The following is a 25,138-nucleotide window of genomic DNA, read 5'->3' as shown; positions in this document are numbered from 1 at the left end:
TACCAGATCTAAGACTAGGATGGAGCCATCCGTTAATCCCGGACATACCAGAGGACAATCCACAGATGAGGAACTCCTCATAGATTTATCGCCGTCAGCGTTAAACAGATCACTCCGAGGGGAACAGAGCATGTCCAACAATGACAACTCTACAGAGGATGAAGATGACTCAGATACTCAGGCTAGAATATCAACGCCTATTAGAAAAATAAGAAGATCCAAAAGGACTGTACGTCAGCAAAGGGAGATAATCCCTACAGACACAGAACTGTCAGAACCAGTTACACAGTCATCACAGAATAATTCTATCACAGACCCTTTGAAGATAATGATGGAACAGATGGCCCAGACAATGAAAGCCATGCAGAATATGATGGAAGCAACTACTCAAACTCTCAGACAAGTAAGCAACCAGACAGTGAAAGTCATGCAGGATATGATGGAAGTGACTACCCGAAATCTCGGACAAGTGAACAGCCAAACAACAAACAACAAGCTGAAACCTAGAATTTCGAGAATCAATTCAAACAACAACAAATCAGAGACAGAAACTAAGGAAAGCAATCATGAGGAATCAAATGAAGATTCAGAACAGTCTGAAAAGGAGCAATCTGTCAATTCAATTGCCACAAGGGATTTGTTCGAGTCGAAGAAGTCAGATAGCCACAAGCTTGACTGTAAGCTTCCGCCTTACACAGGTTCCGAGAAATGGAGAGTTTGGCTGAATCGCTTCGAGTCTGTAGCCGAGTTGGCCGAGTGGACTGCTAAAGAGAAGTTACAACAGATATTACCAAGAATACAGGGAATTGCAGCTGATTTTGTTTTTGGTCAGCTGAAGAAGGAGATTATAGGGAACTATGAGACTTTAGTCGCAGAAATAGAATCCAGATTTGGAACACTGGAAAATAAGAGAGTGTACAAAACTCAATTCAACAACAAAAGGCAAAGAAAAGATGAAAGTCTTGAAGAGTATGCTGCTGACATTAAGCGTCTTTATGACTGGGCTCACCCAAGTAGAGATGCCAGCACCAGACAGGAAGACCTGATTTCAAAATTTTTGCAAGGTTTATGGGATTCAAAGGCACGGCAGTACATTGAATTACACAAAGAACCATCAACAATTGAAGAGGCAGTACAGCAGGTAGCTGCTTATATGTCAGTCACCTCCAATATGACCACAAATGAAGAGAGACACCCTATTAGACAGACTAAGAATTATGGAAAGGGAGACAATTGCTATGCTGAGAAGAGAAATGCAAATCCCGTGAAGATGACGAAAGGGAATTGCTTTATTTGCAGCATGCCCGGACATTATGCCAGAGAGTGTCCGGATAGAAATTTTCGCAGGACAGAGAAATCACAGTACAGGAAAACTCCTGAGAAAACTATGTCATCATCTCTACCAAGTAAAGATGACCAGCCAGAGACAAACCAAAGCCAAGCTACAAGTACCATGTCACCTGATGCATCAGAATTTCAACCAAGTCAACAATCAACATGGAATGGAGACTTAGATAATGATTGCAGAGACAAAATGGAGAAGCCGTTAAACTAGAAGGGGTCAGCTCCGGAGGCCAAGAGACGACCCAAAATAACAAAGGCCAAAATGACTGTAAAATTTTAACTGAACCTATTTTAAGTGGAAATTTAGATGAGTCGGGGGAGAAAATTGAAAACCAGGGGAAATTCCAGCCTTGCGTCAGGGACGTTTCAAGGGAAGAGGAACTGTGTACTCAGAGGGAGTACATTAGGAGACAGCTCCTCAAGGCGGATGGAATTTACGTTCAGGGAACGATTCAAGGGATAAAAGTGGAGTTCACAGCAGACACAGGGGCTGCAAGAACTATCTTATCCGACAAAATATTTTGGAGACTCCCCGGGAACAAAAGACCAGAGCTAAAGGAATCTTCAAGCCTTGTAGCGGTCAATGGAGACCCACTTCAAGTCTTAGGGAAGGCTGAATTTGCAGTGCAGTTAGGAAATCTAGAATTTCAAAGGGAGATAACTGTTGCGGGAATAGAAGATGAATGCCTCTTAGGTACGGACATCTTGTTGGACAGTCAATTTGGGCCTGCAGTTATCAATTTGAATGACAGCTTTATTGCCATGAATGGCTGTAAAATACCTTTCACAAAAGTGAGTCGGATTCAAGATGGTGCTGGAAAATCTGCGTACAAGACCTTTGACAATGGCTAGCAGACCAGCGTTGAAGTCTTCAGTAAAGAAATTTAGTTAGAATGTGGTGTAAGTATGGTCAGAGTTTAGGTATATGCATTTTTTAAATTTTGTTTTTATTGATGTATATTAAAAGAAAAATTTCTAACAATTGAAGTATGTTAGGATTGGGAAACTGAGGAAATTATATGACTTTGTCTAGTGTACATTTTTTAATGTTAATTTATTATTGATGGAGAAATGTATTGAATGTATATAGACATGTATTGTTGGTTTTTTTTAATCTTAAGATTTTGGTGAGGACACCAAAGTTTTAAGAGGGGGAAAATGTCACGATTGTGACAATGATGCCGATTGTTTTATATAGGATTCGTGCTACCCTGTTTGTATTTGATACTTTCCCCCCATTTGTTGATCGCATAATCGGTTACATTTCTTATTATTGATTCACTGTACTTACGTTTCTAGAAGAACATGATCTTATGATTCTAATTTTATTATCCTGGATTAATATCAGTATTGTAATAAGCTGAATTAGTTGTAATTATCGTTTCTGATTCTGAAACTTTATTTATAGAAACCGCCATCATGATGATTATTTTGTGGAATATCACGCCCGATTTTAAATGTAATTTCCCTGTACTAAGCATTTTTATCGAAATCTAATACTTAGGGGATATTATCATTTTGTATAAATGGTTTACATTATGGTTGTCATATTTTTATGCCGATTATTTATTGTTATTGTTAAACGTTATTTGACAATGATTATTGCCGGTGACTGCCGGTGACTGCCGGTGGTACCGGAGATCTGCCGGTCGTCCCTAGGGAAGCGCGTGGGTCTCCGGGGGGACTGTCGAGAGCTATATAAGCAGAGGATAAGAACTGCAGGGGGACTCGGCATTTAGATTTTGAGGTTAGCGGTTGTTTATTTGATTCTTAGCATTTTTCATTAGGAATTTAGTAATTTTTGAATTAATTCATCAATTTTTCTTATAGTGAATACGGGTTAATCTCGTTTCACTATTAATTACTAGTATTTATCGTAGGACGTTTATATTGGGTTAATCTCGATATTAAACGATTAAATAATTTTGTTACGGTTTGACTGAAAGTGAGTCTTGAAGTCTTTCCGTGTAAATAATTGTTTATCTTTGATAGATTTTAATTCAATCAATTTAAAGTGATAATCTAGTTACGTTTATTGGAATATTCAAGCAGGAATTAAGGCTAGGATTTGATATAGAAATTATAGAGATAAATTTCTTGCTTTAAATAGCTTTTATAGATTGTGTAGATTCTTTCAGAAATACTTTGGTTATTCTAAGGTATTTCTATAGTATTTATTACTCACTATTCGGGTCATTCTCGTTTAGTGCGCCCCCCCCCCCTTTATCGTATTAACGTAATACGAAGGTTGTGTTAGTGTAGTAATTCATTGTGAATTTGGGTGATTCCCGACTTCCATTGAATTTTATTGTAATTGAATATTAATTAAAACATATTGTGACTTTTATTTATTGAATAAATTTGTAAACTTTAAATAAGGCTTATCATTTAACTTCCCCGTAGTTATTTACGAGTCCAAACACAGGTTATTCTTGTGTTATTATAGGAGATCTTTATTTGCGGGTTATTCTCGGAAATAATCACAGTACTACATGGGTTATTCCCGTGTAGGCTTCTAAGGAGTATCTGTGCGTGAGATCCAAACAGCTCAGGTCCGTTAAATGTCACGATTGTGACAATGATGCAGTTTGTTTTATATAGATTTCATGTTACCCTATACATTGATTTGATACCATGATTTGTAGATCGCATAATGGTTAAATTTCTTATTATGATTCACTGTACTTACATATATAGAAGAGAACGATCTTTTATTATAATTTTATTATCCTGGATTAATATCAGTATTGTAATACGCTAGATTTGTTGTAAATATCGTTTCTAACTCTGTAACTTTATTTATAGATACCGCCATCATGTTGATTATTTAGTGGAATATCACACCCGATTCTAATTGTAATTTCTCTGTACTAAGCATTTTTATCGAAATCTAATACTTAGGGAATATTGTCATATTGTATAAATGTTTTACATTATGATTGTCATATTTTTATATCGATTATCTATTGTAATTATTAAACATATTTTGACAATGATTATTGCCGGTGGCTGCCGGTGACTGCCGGTGATACCGGAGATCTGCCGGTCGTCCCTAGGGAAGCGCGTGGGTCTCCGGGGGGACTCTCCAGAGCGATATAAGCAGAGGATAAGAACTGCCGGTGGGACTCGGCATTTAGATTTTGAGGTTAGCGGTTGTTTATTTGATTCTTAGCATTTTTCATTAGGAATTTAGTAATTTTTTTGAATTAATTCATCAATTTTTCTTATAGTGAATACGGGTTAATCTCGTTTCACTATTAATTACTAGTATTTATCGTAGGACGTTTATATTGGGTTAATCTCGATATTGAACGATTAAATAATCTTGTTACGGTTTGACTGAAAGTGAGTCTTGAAGTCTTTCCGTGTAAATAATTGTTTATCTTTGATAGATTTTAGGAATTCAATCAATTTAAAGTGATAATCTAGTTGCATTTATTGGAATATTCAAGCAGGAATTAAGGCTAGGATTTGATATAGAAATTATAGAGATAAATTTCTTGCTTTAAATAGTTGGATAGATTCGTTCAGAAATACTTTGGTTATTCTAAGGTATTTCTATAGTATTTATTATTCACTATTCGGGTCATTCTCGTTTAGTGCGCCCCCCCCTTTTATCGTATTAACGTAATACGAAGGTTGTGTTAGTGTAGTATTTCATTGTGAATTTGGGTGATTCCCGACTTCCATTGAATTTTATTGTAATTGAATACTAATTAAAACATATTGTGACTTTTATTTATTGAATAAATTTGTAAACTTTAAATAAGGCTTATCATTTAACTTCCCCGTAGTTATTTACGAGTCCAAACACAGGTTATTCTTGTGTTATTATAAGAGATCTTTATTTACGGGTTATTCTCGGAAATAATCACAGTACTACATGGGTTATTCCCGTGTAGGCTTCTAAGGAGTACTTGTGTGTGAGATCCAAGCAGCTCAGGTCCGTTACATATACATGTATATGTTTAAGCAAGCAACTACATGTACACAAAGTTAGTAGAGAATTCTTTATCATCAAGTAATAACTATCAGTCTGTATTACAAAATGTACTCCTATAAATATTATTTCATATCAAATGTATTAAAATTCTGACAACTTATTTTCACCCAAGAGTAAGAACTTGTTGATGGTCTTCAACAATTGGAAATTGCTAATTCATTCGAAGTGATATCATTCTAATAATTTTTAACACTAAAAGTTCTCCAATCTCGTAAAATTGTCATAAGAAACTCGTTTCTATGAACAAGATGCCATCAAATGGATTAAATCTGCATACATTACCTTTTGCAGTGACTAAAAATTCAACTTCCAAACATTAATTAACAAGAATTGGGAGTATTTTGTGCAATGACCTAGCTCCCGTGATAAGTAATAAATGTTCTGGATGGAGAGAGAATTGGTGTCATTGGCTGCTTGGCTTGTCAGAGAGACGTCCCGTTTCCAGACTATCTATGCATGACAGATAAACCATATGGATAAGTGGTTTATTTGATTTTTTATTCTACTTCTTTCTGTGAGAAAGACTTGGCCAATAAGAAGTATGCAAAACGTTTACTTATATTTTTTTTCAAGTTTTTGACATGATAATGACAGCTTGAAAACTTCATGTGGCCAATGACCCAAGAAGGAAAAATAATAACCAAACCAAATATCCAATTAGCCATGTCTGTCAGTTACAAGAAAATTTTACATACGCTTTTTCAAGATAGAAGATAAAGTTTAATACAAGCCAGTAACCTAACCTATCTCCAGTCCCGCTGGAATAAAGCATACCAGTTCACAAGATAGGGAAGAAAGCCAATTTGTGCTGGTTTGCTAAAAAAAATCTGATTTACAAGTAATTGGAAGCACTATACATGTGAAATTTTTGCAAAATATGATATTTTTTAGGGTCTGCTAATTTTTTCAATCTGATATTTTTCCAGATTATTACCAAGTTTTAAGAATAAACTGATTTAAAAGAGGAGAAATGATATTTATAGATCTGAACATGCTGGCAGCATTACGTAGCCTAATTTTTTCCCAGTGTCATAACAGAGAAAATATTCGAGAAAGCTCATCTGTGAGCCATATGTGCACTTTTGTCAGTGAAACAAAATCAAATTTGGAACAACATGCAAATTGAATTTCCTTACGATAATCTAACACATGTCAGGAGATGTAGTAATTTTCAAACTTGAGCAGAAAACTATAAAAAAATATCTTGCTGCACTCTGTTCTGAAATAAAACAAAATGTAAATGACTGTATCCATAACTACCTTCTAATCCGAGGCATTGTAGAATAGCTCGTCTATCAGGCAAGTAAAATCCAAGGCTTATATGCTCCTCTGCATCAAATTCCTCCGAATTATCCACGGATTTCTCAACCTTCGACTTCTCTGAAACAGAAAGTAAACAATGTATACATTTCACACCTGGCTAACTCCTGTCTTAATCTCACCTACAAAACATAAACCACTCACTATGGATGTACAGAACTTGTCAATCATTCCATCTTATCACATCCATCAAAAGCATGTCATGCGATGCCTTCTAACACAAGATAACCCTAGTAACTATCTCACATAGAGAAAAATCTCTACCGATCTTCCTGTGCCTGAAATATATGCATCCCACTCACCAATACCTGTTGATGTTAATTTGTATTCAATTAATGATACAGAACACAGCAAGGTTGAGTGATTTAAATAAGTGTGTCATTATTTCAGTTTAACAGCAGATTACCAAACAAAAAATTAAAGACCTTTCTTTTTCCAAGAGGGTTAGAAAATATATTGATAAATTTGAAGATTTGGTGATACTATGAAATCATTAATTTCCATGGGGGTTAATTTTCGTTGTTTTCAAGGAATGGAGAGATCCGACCCTTAAATTCATGACCACCACGAAATGTCAAATTTAATACGCATTATTACTCAACACTTCTTCTACCACGAAATCAAATCCTCACTAACCAATATTTCTTAAACCTTGAAAAATTGACCCCACGAAAGTATGTGATTTTACAGTATTGGGTCATTGATATTTTTCCCTTATTTTCTAACAGTTAAGATAGCATCTTTATTTTGCAGGGAACAAAAATTTCCATGTAGAAATACATGAGATTATTCTAGGAGACAACATACATGTATACATAAGGTCTAAGAATTACTGTAAAATCACTTAATATTTTCATGGGGCTCAAATTTTTGTGGTTTTCAAAGAACAAAATATTAAATTGGTTCTTGAGAATTACCTATCATGGTTAAGGAAGTGCTAATTGTTATTTTTTACATACAATATTTGCAGTAACTTGAATTGATGGTTCTAATTGTTATTTTTTACATACAAAATTTGCAGTAACTTGAATTGATGGTTCTCTTCATACCACAAAAATAATGAAATTAACCCCTACAAAATTAGCAATTTCACAGTAGGCAGCAGTCTTGTATTGTTCATTATTGTGCTGGTGACTTATTAGGCATCTGTTTACTGAGAAAGAATACATAAGTCAGAGCAAGAACAACTTAAATAACAGAGTGAACAGGGAAGGAATAAACCCATTTTTTCTGGGTTTATTTTTGGTGAAACTCTGAAAGCTCTCACAAATTCAAACCTCCCACAAAAAGTTAAATGTTCATTCTGCAGCATGATTTTTTTTAAGGACACCACTTAGAATTTTATTGAATTACTGGCCCCAGGGATAGAAATGTCTGTTAAAATCAGGAAAGTAGCAATACTCTGAGGTGACACATAAGGACATTCTCATATGGTACAGATTAAGATTAGCCACAGTTTTACTTATATTTTAACCCCCTTGTTTATCCAGGATTGCCCTTTTCTAAAAACCTCTACTACATGTTCTGATGCCATTTAAGTTTGACATTTTTTATTGGCTCAGGTAGGATCCCCTGATTCCTTTATAGCCAACGGTAGGACTGACTGCTCAAGGGATATAACCATATCTTCTGGATGTTTCTGAAGTCATCTTCAGATATCCTGGATGAACTGGATTCATAGGTTGTCAGGTATTAAAAACATTTTCAAAAAATGATAAATTGAAATTTTACAATTTTGACGACATGCATCTCCTATCTTTTCAAACAGATCTCAATATATTACTTTTGCTTATATTTAAATGAGTCTACATTTAAGGGTCATAATGTTAAGACCAATTGTTACAGAAACTAATGCACTTTGCTTCAAAATGTCACAAACAAGAGGCTCATGGGCCACAAAGTTCACCTGAGTAACTAAAGGTCGTTCTATATTTCCTCTGCAGATTAGGTCTAATCCTGCTTAAATCTACACTATCTGAGGAAAATTTCCCATTATGGAGCCTTCAGCTCGGGTGAGCTAAAAATAAAGCAGATGTTCCTTTTTAGTGATAATGATTTAGAGCATTAAAAAATCATCTGATAATGATCTATAAAAATTTACTGAATCTTGGTTATGACACAAAATGTACTCTTGCTTTAACTAGGATATTCTGAGTGGGAGTTTACATAGACTAGGGACTTTATAAATGAAAATCTAATATCAAAATAAAAAAAAAATTTAATGCATTTCTTAATACAATATCAATCCATCAGAACAAAAACTGAAGACACTAAAATAGAAACTACAATAAAGCTGGCTTTACCATTCAAATTGGTTAATGGGAATGGAATTTACCTTCATGCTGGGTATTTGAGTGGAGAAGGGAAAAATCTTTTATCAGTAATTTCTCCTTAGTGCCTCTTTCCTACAACAATTTTCAGCTAGAAATCGTTGCTCTGTTGTCTTAATTGTCTGTATATCTGTTCCTTAATCATTCCTTATTTCATTAAACCTCTGACAGCGAGCCCTAAGAGAGCCTCGACAAGAATATACCAAGGTGGGTTTTGTTCTTTTTTTTTTTTGGTGGCAGCTGAAACATGTTTTTTTTTTCTATAGATAAAGGCGATGCTAAACTAAAGAATTAAACAGTCAGAGACTTGTACGAAGTCCCCATTTTATTTTTCTTTTAGAAAACATTATCAATATCCATTTAAGATTTTGATTCTAAGCTAAGAAAAATGCAATAGCATGTTTATAAAAAGCTATCCTACAGACTTATGGGCCACAATGCTCACCTGAGTCACTTTAGCCCTCTTGTTATTCATCAGCATATATGCCAATGTAAACTTTTAAACAGAACTTGTGGCCATCTGAATGAAATAAACTCAAGTTGTAAAAATTAAATAAAAAAAGGCCCATGAGCCTAAATGCTCACCTAAGTACAGTGTTTTCAATAAGAGCCGGCAACCGGCAAAATTAACCGCCTGTACGAGTAATTTTGCCGGCTATGAATTCTCTGTCATTAGGATTTTGCCGGTGTGCTGATACCCGAAATCCATAGATTTTATCGCAACTATTTCCATGATCTAGAGTAGCTTCCCTTGAGTGCGCTCTTTTTTCAAGAAAGTTTGATTAGATCGATAGTGTCAGGTAATGGCGTCGCGGACAACGAATATTTGAGCGAAGTCATGGAGAAATGTGCTCCTGCTGTAACACATGCGGTTGAGATAACATACATTAAGAGGCATAAAGAATGGTCCATTCTGAAAAGATTTGTTTGTGTTTTATAATTTTCGATTGAAAATTGATCATGTATCCATTCTAATTCTTACAGAATTTCCGCAAACTGAAAATCGCAAATGTTAAGCTGACATAATAATTACAAATAAAAGTCTTAATATTTTAATCATGACTCAGACATAGAAATTCTTAACACCAAGTGTTTAAAAAATCTAAAATTTTCAAACAAATCATTTTTTGAGTTTTGAATAAAAGTCCTGACCAATTTATATGAAAGGGACTAAATATGTAGAATTTTAAATATAATATTCTACCACAGACAATTGTCTGTACTAGAATTTCCTACTTAAGTTGTATATATGTTTTTATAGACACTTAGTTTTCAGAAGAATAAAACCCAGTATGTCACAAATCTTGTCAAACAAACCTGTAAAAAGGTAAAAAAAAAAATTCTAATTGGCTTTCTTGGGTAAAATTTGATAATATATTGTGGCAAGAATGTGGAAAAATTATTACTTTTTTAATGGGCTGAGAGGTAAGAAAAATGAGTCAAAAATGCTGATTTTCGTTTTCGGCCGTGGGGCTTTGCCCCCCCTGGGCCCCCTACCAGGGCTCTGCCCTAGACCCGTTGGGGGCCCAAGGCGGCCCCCAGACCCCTCGCCGAGACTGGTTTCCTGCTATTCCATCTATTTTTCCTTCTATTGAAAATCTTATTGAAAACACTGAAGTAACTATGTCCCATCTTTTTCTTCATCAGCGACTCATTTTCCTATATATTCCTGTGTAAAATTTTGATCACCCATTGTAGACTGATCCTACTCCTGAGGTCAATTATGATTTGAACAAACCTGAATCTACACTATGCAAGAATGCTTCCTTATAAATATGATTAATGAAGGCTTTCCTGTTTTTAAAAGATTTTAAAGATTTCTGTATGTACATGTAGTACTATTCCCAATTGTGGTCAGACCCTTCCTTTGGGGTGGGGGGTCATGCTTTTAACAAACTTGAATATACATTTCATGTGGATGCTAAATATCACATCATAATTTTGCTGTTCCTGGAAAAAAAGAAAGGTTTTTCTTATGTTTTTTTTTTTACAATAATTGGTTGCCCAATTTGGCCCCACCATGTCCCTGGGGCTTTTTTTTTTTTTAACGAATACTGTCAGTGGATATTTCTATATCAATATAACTGACCAAGGCACACAAAACTTTTCACATAAAGGACCAACCCTATCCCCAGTTTCTTTTTTAAACAAGATTTAAAGAAACTTATATAGATCTACACTACACTATCTGGGGATGCTGATACAATGTATATACATATTGCTAAACATTTGTTTTGCTCATAGTGGACCCATCCTATCCCTTTGGGGAGGGGGTGTCATGATTTAAATAAATTTGAATCTACACTATATCAGGAAGCTTTCAATTATAACAGTTTTATCCCTTCTGGCCCAATGGTTCTTGAGAAGATTTTTAAATGACCCAACCCAAAATTTTTCACTATTTCTTAACTATCTTAGACTTCCTTTTACCTAAGGAACTTTATGCCAAGTTTGGTTGAAAAAGACCCATTAAATCTAAAGAGGAAGAAACTGTAAAAAAAAAAAAAAATAGGACAACAACAATGAAAATGGCAATGGACAATGGCTCAGATGAGATAATTAAAAACATTTTTTTTTTCAAAATGCTTTAATTAAAAGTTTGGGAAAAAATCAGTATATCTAGTTAATTTGATCACAAGGAAAACCTCAGTGTCATAGAGTTCAAAATCATTAGCCTGAATTTTCAATGTGTACATGAAAAGACATCTTACAGCAATATTTATAACATTATTCTAATCACACTATATCGCATTGAGTGCAAGATAAAAAGGAAATTTTTTTATCAAGCAGCACCCTTCTTTTTTGGTTCAGGATAGCTGTTTTGTTTGTCTAGTAGATTAATCATGTGGGATATTTTTTTCTCACCCAGTTTGTGTGTGGGCTTGTAACAAGTTGAGTTTATTATACCATTTTCAAGACCTGCATACCCTTTGTCATTTATTTTAAGAGAAGTTTTCTATCAGAATTGTGTTAATAGTTTTCAAACTCTTTGATTTATTTTTCTGCCCCCCTCCCCCCTCATGACTCTGAAATAGTACTTAAAAACTTCACATATTTGATATTTTCAAAATAATAAATAAGTACCAAGAGTTTTCCTTAACAAAAGTCTGTATTAAGAAATGTAATAATTTCTTTTTTTCAATACATGTATCAGAACTGATCTTAAGAAATACAAGATTACAGAGAGGGTAAACTTTTGTTCATTTACATAATTTCATTTGTTCAGGACTCAAGGCATCACGCTACTTTGCACATTGACAGTGTTTAGGGGTTAGTATTGATATACTTTGTTTCCTGTATTTACAGTGTTTATGGTATTAGTGTTAACATGTTATATTTTGTGGTTTTTAACGCTATTGGCGTTGTTTTACCTATTTTTAGCTCACCCTAGCTGAAAGCTTAAGTGAGATTTTCTGATAGCATTCTGTCTGTTGTCTGTCTGTTTGTCCATCCGTCTGAATGTGGTGTATAACTGTGCCTTTGGGTGTGCTGAACAACTCTGTGATTGTGAATGTGGTTAAAGACTATGATTGTAAATGTGGTAAAATACTCTGACTATAAGTGACATGGTAAATGAATCTGACTGTGAATGTGCTGAACAACTCTGTGAATGTGGTTAAAGACTATGATTGTAAATGTGGTAAAATACTCTGACTATAAATCCAGTAAATGAATCAGAATGTGAATATCTAGAATACCATAAATATGTTGAGGTGAGAAATAAGAGGCACAATAAAATGAAGGTATTTTCAATGCATGGATCTGTAGCTCTCTGTATTTTCTGATGAAATTTCCTCTACAAAAGAGCTACAGTTTTGCAGCTACTTCTACTACTAGTACTAGTGTAGAACCTATTACTTGCCATAAAAGATACAAGATCCCTCAGTGCTAATCATCCCATTACTTTTCTCAGTATGGAATAATTTTTTACCAAGGAACATTGTGCTAATGGGTAATATATTTTTTGTACTGATTCTGTGAAATTGATTTAGCAGAATAACAAGCAACTAATTTAATCAAAGCTATAAAATAGGACAAGAGCAGAAATTATCTCAGGAGATTGATTTTGTTTTTACAACTTACCGTAAATAGTTTGTGTCAGTACAACAATGTCGTGTAATACCAACTCCTTCCCGCGATTCTCGTGACGACCACACAATGGAAATAGTGATTTTGGTTTGGATAACCTTTTCTTTTTTACATCTTTTGTAGGAAAGTCTGAAAATAAAATTTTAACATGAACTAATTAGAATTTGAAGCTTTATTGCAAACTGAACCTGTATATTGAGCAAGGCCACCCCTCCAGAGATACTGAATGATTCTGAACAAATTCAGTTATACACTGTGTCTTTAAAAACATGGTTATAAATTCTAAGTTTGAGGGGAAGCAGTACTAAGAATTCTAATTAAATTCTTCCTCAATAAGAGCTTTCATCTTAACTCTTAGGATACTGTTGAAACAAATAATTCCCCTATCAATAATTGATGACAATGTACATAATCAAAGAGACTACGGTAATTCTTGGTGATATGAATTTGAAAAATCTGCAAATTCACATTTTACTAACACCATAGAGAATGATGTGAGTTGGAGTATAAAACATCCTCCATCCCTCCCCCTCCCCCAATAAAATAATCTACCTTTAAACAAAGCCACGAATTAATAGAAAAGGAAAGCACCTTTTGAAAATCACTGACTGTGTGTCCTACAAGGTTTCAAAATAATATTGCAGGAATAAGTATGAACTTCAGTGCAGGCATTTCAACAGTTATTTGCAAAGTGTTTTTCAGTTTATAAGCAAAGAACCCTATATATAAGTTCCATCTACTTGATCAATACTCAGGGCTCACCACAGATGTAAACAGTCAGCAAGGGATGTTTACCCCTCCTAGACCCCTGATCCCACCTCTGGAACTTCCAGGAGTCTGTGTTTCATGCTGGCTCCCTTAACATTTTTGTATTGTTTATAGGTTTTTGAGATCAATCACTTTTCATTTAGGGAATACCGTATAAGTGGAAATTTCAGCAAGATGCAAATTTAGCGATTTGTCCTTAAAAATTGGTATTTTATTTTTAGCGGGATGTAATTTTAGCGATTTTAAAAAGCTTACTAAAGAGGCTATTACAAATAAAGCGCAGTTAATTTTTAGCGATATTCAATTTCAGCGTTCTTGGCACCCTCGCTAATAATGCCAAAATTTGATCCTCACTAAAATTCTGCTGATACGGTAACTATCTTCTAATTTGGTATTTGCGACTGATAATGCTGATTTAACAGTACCAAATCAGAAGATAGTTATTTGTTGTTTGCTGTTTATGTCTTATTTTGTTGAGTTTCATTATATGAAATATGTCACAGAGCACTGTGTTTTTGCTTCGCTCTCTTATGATGTCACAATGAAAAGCTTTCACTCTCGTTAATGCTCATTTTACTGCTTCAAACAAAGTGCATTAGCCAATGAAAACTTGTTTTACAAACCACTGTTTTACAAACCATTTGCATTAGAATTAATCTTCACCCTTTACATGTAAAAATTTAAACCCCATTAGTGCCACCCTCTAGACCTGAAGATCTCAATTTGAAGAAAAAATCAAATTCAATCTTAACTAACTTTTATTCGTTTGTGAGAAATAACTACGAGTCCCGCGACCTACTTTTACTCACAACTATTAATCGCCCGAAACCATTCATTTTGCTAAGCATTTGTAGAGAATGCAAATAAAAGATGACACGAATAATAGTTGGTTTACAGTAACTTTTTCCCAGCTGTTCTTGAAAAGAAGATTAAATATGTCTTATCATATAAACTTTCACCTTGGCTGCCTCATCCATACCTTAAGGGTCATAATATGAAAAGGTGATTTTATTTTTTTACATATTCTAAGTAAAAATCTGACCTCCTATCAAGCCCCCACCTTATCCCTGGGGGCATATTTTTTTAATGAGTGATACTACACTTCACAGGCCCTACTGTCCTAAGGAGAAAATATTTCAAAATATATATATCAAATCTGTGCGATATATATTTTCTGCGCCAAACCCCGATGGTCTGCGCCAACTGATGGCTATCCTATGGTCACGCCAAAGTCCGATGGTTGGTTTCCTATGAGACGCACGACGTAAAGTGCGATAATTGGTGCGGATGAACAAACGTTTATGACGTCACAATAATCTGACGTCAATCATTGACACCGTTGTCCTGCATTCGAAAGCCATCATTTCTGAATTTGAACTTTAGTACAATTTCATTGATTATGCGTATTGCTTGCACCTCCCAGAGATATTAGGGTTACTGATATTAGGGTTTACACCACTCGATTGATTAGGGTTAGTCCTTGCATTGCACAACCTATAACTTTTTTCTTGCACCCATCCAGATATCTCATTTTCGCTCTTATGAGAGATAAGGGTTGGTTTTCGCATTTATTTATATATACTTGTTTTTAAGACCTATGGCGTGTCATTGAGGTTTGGTGCAGAGGTACTATGACATTTCACCATTTACACCATCGGGGTTTGGCGCATAACATCGGACTTTGGAAGCACTTTGATCTTATATCCATCATTTGAATAATTTGTTGAATTGACACTAACTTGGGATGCCAGCCTTTAAATATGACTGATAATAGTTTATTCGGAATATAACTTTTTTCTGATTGCTCTTAACTTTTAATTTCACATGCATTTGAAGTTTTAATTTCACTGTAATCAAACAAAGCCCTTCATTTTTCAATATAAAAGGTGAGCATTGTAGATCATGGACCTCTTGTTATTCAAAACTTACAGTCAACATTAAACTGCACAGTATCTAACAAAATATTTTATAATTGAGCATAAAGATGTCACTTTTATCGACATTATCAGCAGACTTGAAAATGCACTAACTTACATACATTTTGTTATGCCTCTTTGATTTTCATGTTTTAGAACTTCTTAACACAACATCGATTGACACATATATTTTGCAGTTAGCAGTTAAAGTACAGTGATCACTTTCACTGTCAAGCAAAGGTACATTCATTTACTTTCTATACAAAAGGTCAGACTTGATGAAATTTTAATTATTTCAGTGAAGCTACAGGTAAATGATTGCAGTGTCTTTAAGAAATGTACCTTTACATTGCTGCTGAGATTTAAAGTATTAATTTCACCTCTTTTTCTCCTACATTTACTATAATATAAATCAAATTCTGGAAAAAAAGGAAGCAAAATGGCCATTTATCTTTTAACTTATCCCAAGGAACATCATTTAGAGCTTATTGATTTTATATGAAACAGAAAAATGAACTCTTGACTTCTGCTAGCAACTGAACCAACAGACAGTCAACCCATCACCATGGTAACCAGGGTCACAGAAAGAAAACTGCTGATCTAGGGTTCCAGTCCAAGTCGCAGAAAAAATATATGTAGGTCATGATATAAATAAATGTAAATTGACAGGATATTAAAGCGTGCTAAAAAGTCGTTAGTCTGCAGTAATATACATTGATTATCCAATTGAACAATGGTGGGATTTGGGGCTAGCATTTAGTGCTCCGTTTGAACGGCTTCCGGAATTGATCATGAACTCTAGAGATTTAGGCCTCAGGGTTCTCTCTTTTTCTCTGTACCATGGTATTCTGTACTTTAAACTTTACACAGAAAGATTACAAGTATGCATTTCTTACATGATATTGATAAAATGATTAATTTTTTTTCCTGTATTACTGTCTGGTGCATGCAAATGTATCACTTCTCACTTTTTAATAAATTTTAATTCATGAAATATTTTTCTTTTTTAAATTAGAGAAATTTATATGCCATAAAATTCCCAGAGGCTATCGATTCATCTGAACAGAAAATATACATAAATCTAATTGTCTAACAAAGAAGTCCAAAGAGACTTCAGAATCATCTGCAGCATTAAATTGGGAACATTTTGGAAATGGAAAAAAGGAAAAGTTGCCCTTAAGAGAAATAAAATGTTATAAAGCAGATTTGCAGCTTCAATATATGCACTTCATTAATGTCATTTTCTGGAAGCAACTTTACATTTTATATTCATGCCATTTTAATTCACAAAGAAATATTTCATAAAGTTATTTCATAGTTTGTTTTCACCCTTTTTATTGCAAACTGAATAATATAGGAGTTCATGCGGTTGTAGATTAAAAAAAATCATAATTGCTGAAGACATTCACCCTTCCCTAGGCAATGACTTGATATCCAAATAACTTGCATGAAACAGACACTGAGTACTTGATTTTAAGATTTAAAAACTTTCAATGAATTAATTTCACAGAATGAATTGATTTCTAAAGTAGAATCACTACTCTGAAGTTAAAGTGAAACATACAATTACTTTGTCACTCTGATAGAGAAGAGTACTTGGCAGGCAGATGAATATTTTCCAAGTAGAGTTTGACAATTCTGAAAATTTCAATTTTTACCTTAAATGCAGTTTAGTGACATAGAAGGCCCTACCTATCAATGGAAGATTAACAAAGCATGCATACAAGGAACCATTTATGGATAATCACTAAGGTTCTAAAGACTTCACATGACAAAAAGAGTTTTGTCTATCTAGGGAAGTTGATTTAAGCTTTGTGTCTCTACTCAAGAATTCTGTCATCTCTACTCTCGATATCTAGCAAGGAAAACTGAATTAAGTTAAAAATCTCTCTTCACATCTAGACAATCCAGTCATCTCTACTCTTGATATCTAGCTAGAGAAACTGAATGATACTTAAAATTTCTATTATTCACACCTACGCCTACGAAATTCAGTCCTCTGACGATCTCTACTCTTGATCTCTAGCTAGATTTCAATTAGGTTTATAGTCTCTATTCTTCATATCTAGAGAATTCTGTCATCTCTATTCCTCATTTCAAGCTAGAACATCTGAATAAGACTCAGTGTCTTTATTTTTCACCCCTACAGAATTCTCTACTCTTAATCAATATGTAGCTAGATTTCAGTTATCTATTCTTCACACCTAGAGAATCCTGTCATCTCTACTCCTGATATCTAGCTATGGAACTGAATTAAACTTAAAATCTCTATTCTTCACATCTAGAGAATCCCGTCATCTGTACTTTTAATATCTGACTAGAACTAAATTAGGCTTTAAGTCTTTTATTCTTCATATCTAGAGAAGACTGTCATCCCTATCTTTATATTTTGTCAGGATTAATTCATTACATACCAATGTAGAATAATACTGTAATGATAATAATTCTTTGTTTATAGAAAACAGCTCAATCAATGTATGGTGCTGAACTTTCTCAAGGCTTAATATTGCAAGTCACAAAACAAAATGCATAATAATATCAGATGTGTTTGGGTCATATTAATTGTCATGATTATATATTTGAGTCCTATATTTCATTTTCATTATAATTCTGAGGTAAGAGCATGTGAATTTCATGTTGCCTTTTCTTGATTGTCTCACATTGGAAGTTGAAAAGTTTGAAAATAATGATGGAGACTTCAAACATTAAAAAATTATAAAGAGTTTATCAGACAAACAAACAAGACAGACATATGATTGACACCTTACTATCAAATAAACTCTTCTTGTCCTTGACAATTAAAAGTTTAAAATGTGGAAATTTGAGTAGGCAGTATTAATTCAAAATATGTGTATACTGTACAACTTTTTGAAGTTATCCCTTTTCAGATTTATATTTTACTGCTAAAAAACATGCACCAGGGTATCCAGCCATTCAAGAAGTTGCTTGAAAATGACGGAGGGACCAATCACTCCATTCAACAATACAGTGCATAGCAAAAATTCAGCTGACCTGGAAAGCCAACTCTGAAACAGGATACAAGAAGTTACATTATATGTATCCTTGACTTACACCCACACATTTACTGAACATTTTCACTTTCCACTTATTACCCCTGTTTCTAGCATTAAATTCAAGGATCAAGAAATGATCAATGTATTTCTATCAACAAATAACTTATAAGTAATTTTCATTCTGTATATATTTATCTTTGTAGCTAGGCTAGCTAGTTCTTCACTGTACTTGGAATGAGCCTTAAATTTCACAGAAAATTCATTGTATAATGCAGCTCTTAAAATTAGCTATTGCACTTCATGTCCTTTGAATGCTTGAATGGAATATCAATACTCCTCCCCGACTAATTGCCTTGTAGAATGGCTGTTAGAAATGTGAGATTTCTCAAGGTCTCAGATCATTACTTGACCAAACAACATAAACTTGACAACCTATAGTTCCACATATACATAACCTTCACTTTTGTTTTAATTATTTTTTTTTTTAATCTGGGCTGGTACAATGTACATTGTATTAAAATATTTTTAATATTTTGTTCATTAATGATATTTCTCAAAGGAACAATATTTGTTCAGGGTAAAAGATGTAATAAATCTCTATGATTAATTAAACATAGGTAATCAGAGATTACAGAGCTCACCTCAACGAATGTTAGTCATCTGAATAAGGCAAATTAAGTCACACAATTAACCAACAAAAAGTGTACATCCAAAAATGCAAAATTTATGCAATTTTGAAACTTTGGAATAGACCTATGTAAAAACTTAAAACTAGTTCTTCATCATGAAAATGTAATTAAAATCCAGCATCTGAAGCAAGATTGAGAGTTTTCATATCTTGATGCATCATTTGTGCAACTTTGGTATAGTTTCTTGGTTATAGACCTGCACCCATAACTTTTACGAGGTCTATTATCTGGAAAATGTATGTCGAATTCAGCATCTGAAGCAAGTCCATTAGTGTGCGTCCTAAGATGTATCATCCAAGTTTGTTCAACATAGAGCTCAAAGTTACTTGGAATTGAAACCTGTATAAAAAACTAACCTTTTCACTAATCCAGAAAATGTAGGTAGATTCAGCTGTGTTTGAAGCCAGCCTAATTAATGTCACCCTTATATATACCATCCATGCAAGTTTGATCATTATAATTCTCAAAGTTACTTGGAAATTCATCCTGCACCATAAATTTTAACCTGTTTACTCGTCCACAAAATGTAGGTCAGATTCAGCATCCGAAAAGTCTGGTAAAGATTTATCCTAAGATGTACAAACAAGAACTTTAGTCATTATAGATTCATAGTACCTTGGAAAAGAAACCTGCACCAAAAATTTTAACCTGTTCAAAACCGGAAAATGTAGGTTCAGATTCAGCATCCAAAGCAAGTCTTGTAATATGCATCCTAAGATGTACCATCGATGCAAGTTTGGTCATTATATGTCTCATAGTAACTTGGAAATGAAACCTGCACCAAAAACTTTAACCTGTTCACTCAACCGGAAAATGTAGGTCAGATTCAGAATCCAGAAGCAAGAATTAGTATGCATCCCTAAGATGTACCATCGATGCAAGTTTGGTCATTATATGTCTCATAGAAACTTGGAAATGAAACCTGCACCAAAAACTTTAACCTGTTCACTCAACCAGAAAATGTAGGTCAGATTCAGCATCCGAAGTAACTTATAGAATGCATCCTAAGATGTACCATCCATGCAAGTTTGGTCATTATAGGGCTCATAGTATCTTTGAAAAGAAACCTGCACCAAAAACTTGAACCTGTTTACTCAACCGGAAAATGTAGGTCAGATTCTGCATCCGAAGCAAGTCTGATAGTATGCATCCTAAGATGTACCATCCATGTAAGTTTGGTCAACATAGGGCTTATAGTTAGGAAATGAGACCTACATCAAAAACTGCACCAAAAATGTTAACTTGCACCAAAAACATTAACCAGGTCATTCCTTTGCTGAAATTGCAGCATCTGAACCTTTGACTGGTACAATGAAACACATTAGAAACATCTTCCATGCATGTCTAATCAATATAGGACATAGAAGTACTTAAAAATTTTTAAACTGCTCCAAAAAACTTAACCTTAACCCGGAACGTTCGACGGTATCAGATGTATAAACTTCGTTGAGGTGAGCTAAAAATGAAACACCGTATTAGTTAGGGTAAAAAGAACAAAAAAATGGATTTGAGGCTATATTAAAAAAATCAAGCAAAGTTATTTATGTACTATGTTTTTGGCATTGCCCAATGTTAAATATAAAACACTTCCTTCCATAATATTATTTTTGTAATTAATTTTCTTCATAGATTTATGTAGGGAAATTAATAACTGTGGTGATAACTTAAAAGGTTAAAGGTTATATTCCTTGCCAACTGAACTGAAATTGCAAAAATATCTAGCACTTTTCACATAAGTGTTTCCCTGGGCTAACAGTAACACTAACTAATACAATTAATTTCATTGAGAACCATTCATTTGGCAGTGAAAATTCTCCTTACGCACAGATATAATCTAAAATAGGGGAAACACAATCAATAACAATATATCTTCCATTTCTGGGATATTGGAAAAATGGACCAAACAATGTTTTATAACTTGTGTTTTACATTTCTGCTTATCATTATTGCTAATCAGACTGAAATATATTATGCCTTAATTGAAAAATCTATGTAAACAAGAGATGTTTGTAAAACACTTATGCCCCCCTCCCCCACAAATTGGAATTTTTCTAAGTCCAAGGGGCAAAACTCTGTCAATTATGGTGCTATCGTACCCAAAACTGAACTTGACCTAGATATATTTCTGACTAATCTGTATACTAAATTCCATTTCATTGTCTGAAACCTCTTCAAAGGAAATGAACGGAAACTGCAAATAGTTGGAATTTTTCTAAGTCCAAGGGGCATAACTCTGTCAAAAATGGTGCTATCGTACCCAAAACACAAATTGACCTAGATATTCATCTGATATACCTGTATACCAAATTTCATTTCAGTATGTGCAACGGTTGTGAAGAAAATGAATGGAAACTAAATGGACTGACAGACCGACCGACCGACAGACAGCAGCAAAGCAATATGCCCTCCCTTCTTCAAAGGGGGGCATAATTATTAACCTTTACTTTCTCTGCTCCTAGAGGTTGAGCTAGCATCCACGGAAACCTCCCCCTGTTGTATTATGGGTAATGTCAGCTCTGTGTTACCGCTGGAGATACCCTCTGATTTCACATCAAAACCACTTTCTGTGGAAGAAAGCATATTTTAAAATAAAATTACCTTACTTAAGTCATCTCATCTATACATGTACATTAATTACCCAAACAAAATCAACCCCTAGCCTTTTTAAAAAAATCTCAGATACATTATTATTTCAGATAATGCAATATTCTGAGACTTATTGCTAAGTAAGTATTAATAAGTAAAATGTAAATAAACAACCACAGGATATAAATAAGAACCTTCACTGGGTTTATAATCTGTGCCTTCAAGTTCAGCTTTCTTTCTCTGTATAAGATCATCCAAACTGGCCTGGGTTTCTGTATCCAAGGTAACTGATGACCCTGTGACCTCTCCTTCCCTTTCTTGACTTGATCCTTTGACACCCTGATTTGACCCTGTGCACTCTTGAGACTTTTTATCATCATCTCTTGGAATTTTTTTCCTTCCTTTGGATTTTGGTTTTTTCTTTCTGAGTGCTAAAAGACAGGGTATATGCTATAAGACTACCAGTTGTGTTTGGGGAGTTTTTGTCTGAATTTACTGCCCAGTAGTTGAAATAGGTACTATAATAACTTCCATTCAATAATTTACTATAAAACTGACAGCTGACACTGAATTATGGACTTATGAAATTCTTACATATAAAAATACCTCTATGTGACTTAAGATATCATGTTTGTTTGTTTGTTTGTTTTTTGTTCTTTATGTATATCACTTACCAAGTTTGAAAAATGTTAAAAAAAAATAAAGTCAATGATATAAACTTGGTTGCAAATTGACCTTTACATAAATGTTATCTCACATTTAAGGAGAGAGTAAAAAATATACAAAACTGATGTTAATAACAAGGACGTCCACACCTGCAGCTAAAGCCTACAGAAGTAATATTAAACGTTAACATGTGACAGCACTTTATAACCTGATTTATTTTGCTTTTTTTTGACAGACATTAACATTATGTTTTCCGACAAGTTTCATGCAGGGCCTAGCACAGATTTCTGTTTTTTGTGATTGTATGCCCACATTTAACATTTTAGTTATGTTAAAAAGAACATGCATGTATAATCAATGACCATTTAAGAGCAATTGGATGTTTACAAGATAAAGTGATTCAAGCCTCTCTGCTATATAAATAGTTGCTAGATTTGGGTGTGTTTCATTTAGAGGACAATTCTTATCTGTGTATCTAACACTTAGAATTGCATGATCACTGCAATTTGATCACAATGATTGATAAAACACCAGAACTTTCCTCGAAATCTTCAATCCATGTAAAAAGATACACTCACAGTATATCTGTTCAGTGTTAATTTATTTTTCAAGGATTAAAAGTTTTTAAAATCTTACCTGTTTGATAAAAAAAAATACAAGTAATTGAAAAATTTTTTTTTAATGAAAACTATCTTTCTTGCAGCTTCATAATATCATGCTTTGAAAAAATTGCAGTGTTTTTGCTAGAACAATGTACTCCAGAGGTTTATTTCAGCATCAGAGGTTTTTAAATTCTAAAACTTGAACAAACACTCAGGAGAATAAGACAATTGGATTTTCCAATTTCTTAATGAAGTCTGCAAATGTTGACTACTCGCGACCTTGCACATTTATGAGCGTGGGCGTTACATGATAAATGAGAATCTATCCTGATAATTAATTAACAGTGATCTATGACATTAAAATGCTTTTGGCATAAACCATATTTCCTTTACAAAAACAAAACAATCACATCTGAACATTATTTTCTGTCATTGAAAAATCACTTGCGACAAGGAAACAAAACAACATGGAGGAATGAATCAAAATAAAAATAGCAAATGGTATGGATTTTTTCAGTCAATATTAATCAAAAATAAGTTCTAAGATATAAATATATAGAAATTCAAATTTAAACCCACTTTTAACACAAAAATTATGGTATATTCCTTTTTTTAAATGGATGATTATTACATGCACCTATATTTTAATTACATATTTACCATCATCTTCCACAGAATGTGGATTTTTGGAGATTCTCCACTTGTGGAGTGTGAAGTCTTCTCCACCTGTAAACACCACATCTGGATCGGATCCACTCCACTGCACACACAGCAGACGACCTCGGTGACCATGGTAACTGGCAATTGTCTGACCTCTACTCACTTCCCAAACCTTAAGGTCATAAGAATATAATTAAGATAGTTAATTTACATAAAATATCATTCTATTTCAAATTTTGATAAGCTGGTATAAAATCTCTAATACAAAAGCTCTTGAATACAACACTTGTCTGAATCATCTACTTTTTTCTAACACCTACAAAACCTAAGTTAATAAATCCTCATTTTTAAGATCATCATTTCAAATATCATGACTTCAAACATTAAAATAAATTAAATTTTGGATGTCTTTTTTACAGTTTATTTATCTGTTCCCCATCCTCAAGTTCACATACTTCTATGTAAAATAAATAATATTAGAAATATTTAAATGAACTCTAACCCATTGTTTAGCCTTGACCTAGCCCATCAGGCTACAATCCACAAAATCTATACTACATGAGTTGCATGCATAAATGGGCCAGTGACTCTGAGAAAACTTTAAAAACATTTATTTTTAAACATTCCAATGTAAAAGTAAATCTGGCTTTTCTTAGGACCTGTGGGACTATGATTCGAACTTGAATCTACACTACATGCTTGTATTTTTAAAAATTTAAATAAATTATTTCAACCTGGAAAAATACTGTCAAATGATGTATAAAACACACACAGGGACCCTTCTGAGATGATAAATAATCAGTAAGATTGTGTCGGTGAATCAAACAAGAAACCACAGGCCTTGTCAGTTACCAAGTACCATGAACTTTTATTCACACTTTCATCAGTTAAGTCCCACAAAGGACAAGAGGCCCCTGGGCTACAATGTTCACCTGGCCCAATGACCATAACCAGAGAAAATACACTGTATTGAAGTCAATTTCTTTGATTTTTTTTTAATATCTTGAATTGTAATTAATGTACCGAATAATCCCTATTAACCGCCCTTGTGAAAAGGGAGCGGTTAAAAGCGATTCTCTTTATGATCTTTAATGTCATATTTTAACTTCAAAAATCTTTTGAAAAAAAAATAAATACAAGGAACCTCTCAA

At 33.8% G+C, this 25,138-nt stretch overlaps 1 protein-coding gene across 1 annotated transcript in view; it reads right to left on the bottom strand.

The window, feature by feature from the left end:
• LOC134239035 (uncharacterized) overlaps positions 1–25,138 on the bottom strand; it is a 107,771-nt gene that overhangs the window by 40,162 nt on the left and 42,471 nt on the right. The window contains exons 52-56 of the mRNA XM_062721178.1: positions 23,988–24,159; positions 22,254–22,490; positions 21,912–22,037; positions 13,081–13,215; positions 6,608–6,727 (exon numbers count right to left, since the gene is read on the bottom strand). Coding sequence (XP_062577162.1) covers positions 6,608–6,727; positions 13,081–13,215; positions 21,912–22,037; positions 22,254–22,490; positions 23,988–24,159 — 790 coding nt within the window. The remainder of the gene's footprint in view (positions 1–6,607; positions 6,728–13,080; positions 13,216–21,911; positions 22,038–22,253; positions 22,491–23,987; positions 24,160–25,138) is intronic.

This window comes from Saccostrea cucullata, unplaced genomic scaffold (assembly GCF_032062105.1).
Source record: "Saccostrea cucullata isolate Sc308-1 unplaced genomic scaffold, CSIRO_AGI_Scuc_v1 ctg149, whole genome shotgun sequence".
Lineage (NCBI taxonomy): Eukaryota > Metazoa > Mollusca > Bivalvia > Ostreida > Ostreidae > Saccostrea > Saccostrea cuccullata.
Note: the sequence above shows the minus strand (reverse complement) of the source record. Positions and strands in the feature narration are given on the sequence as shown.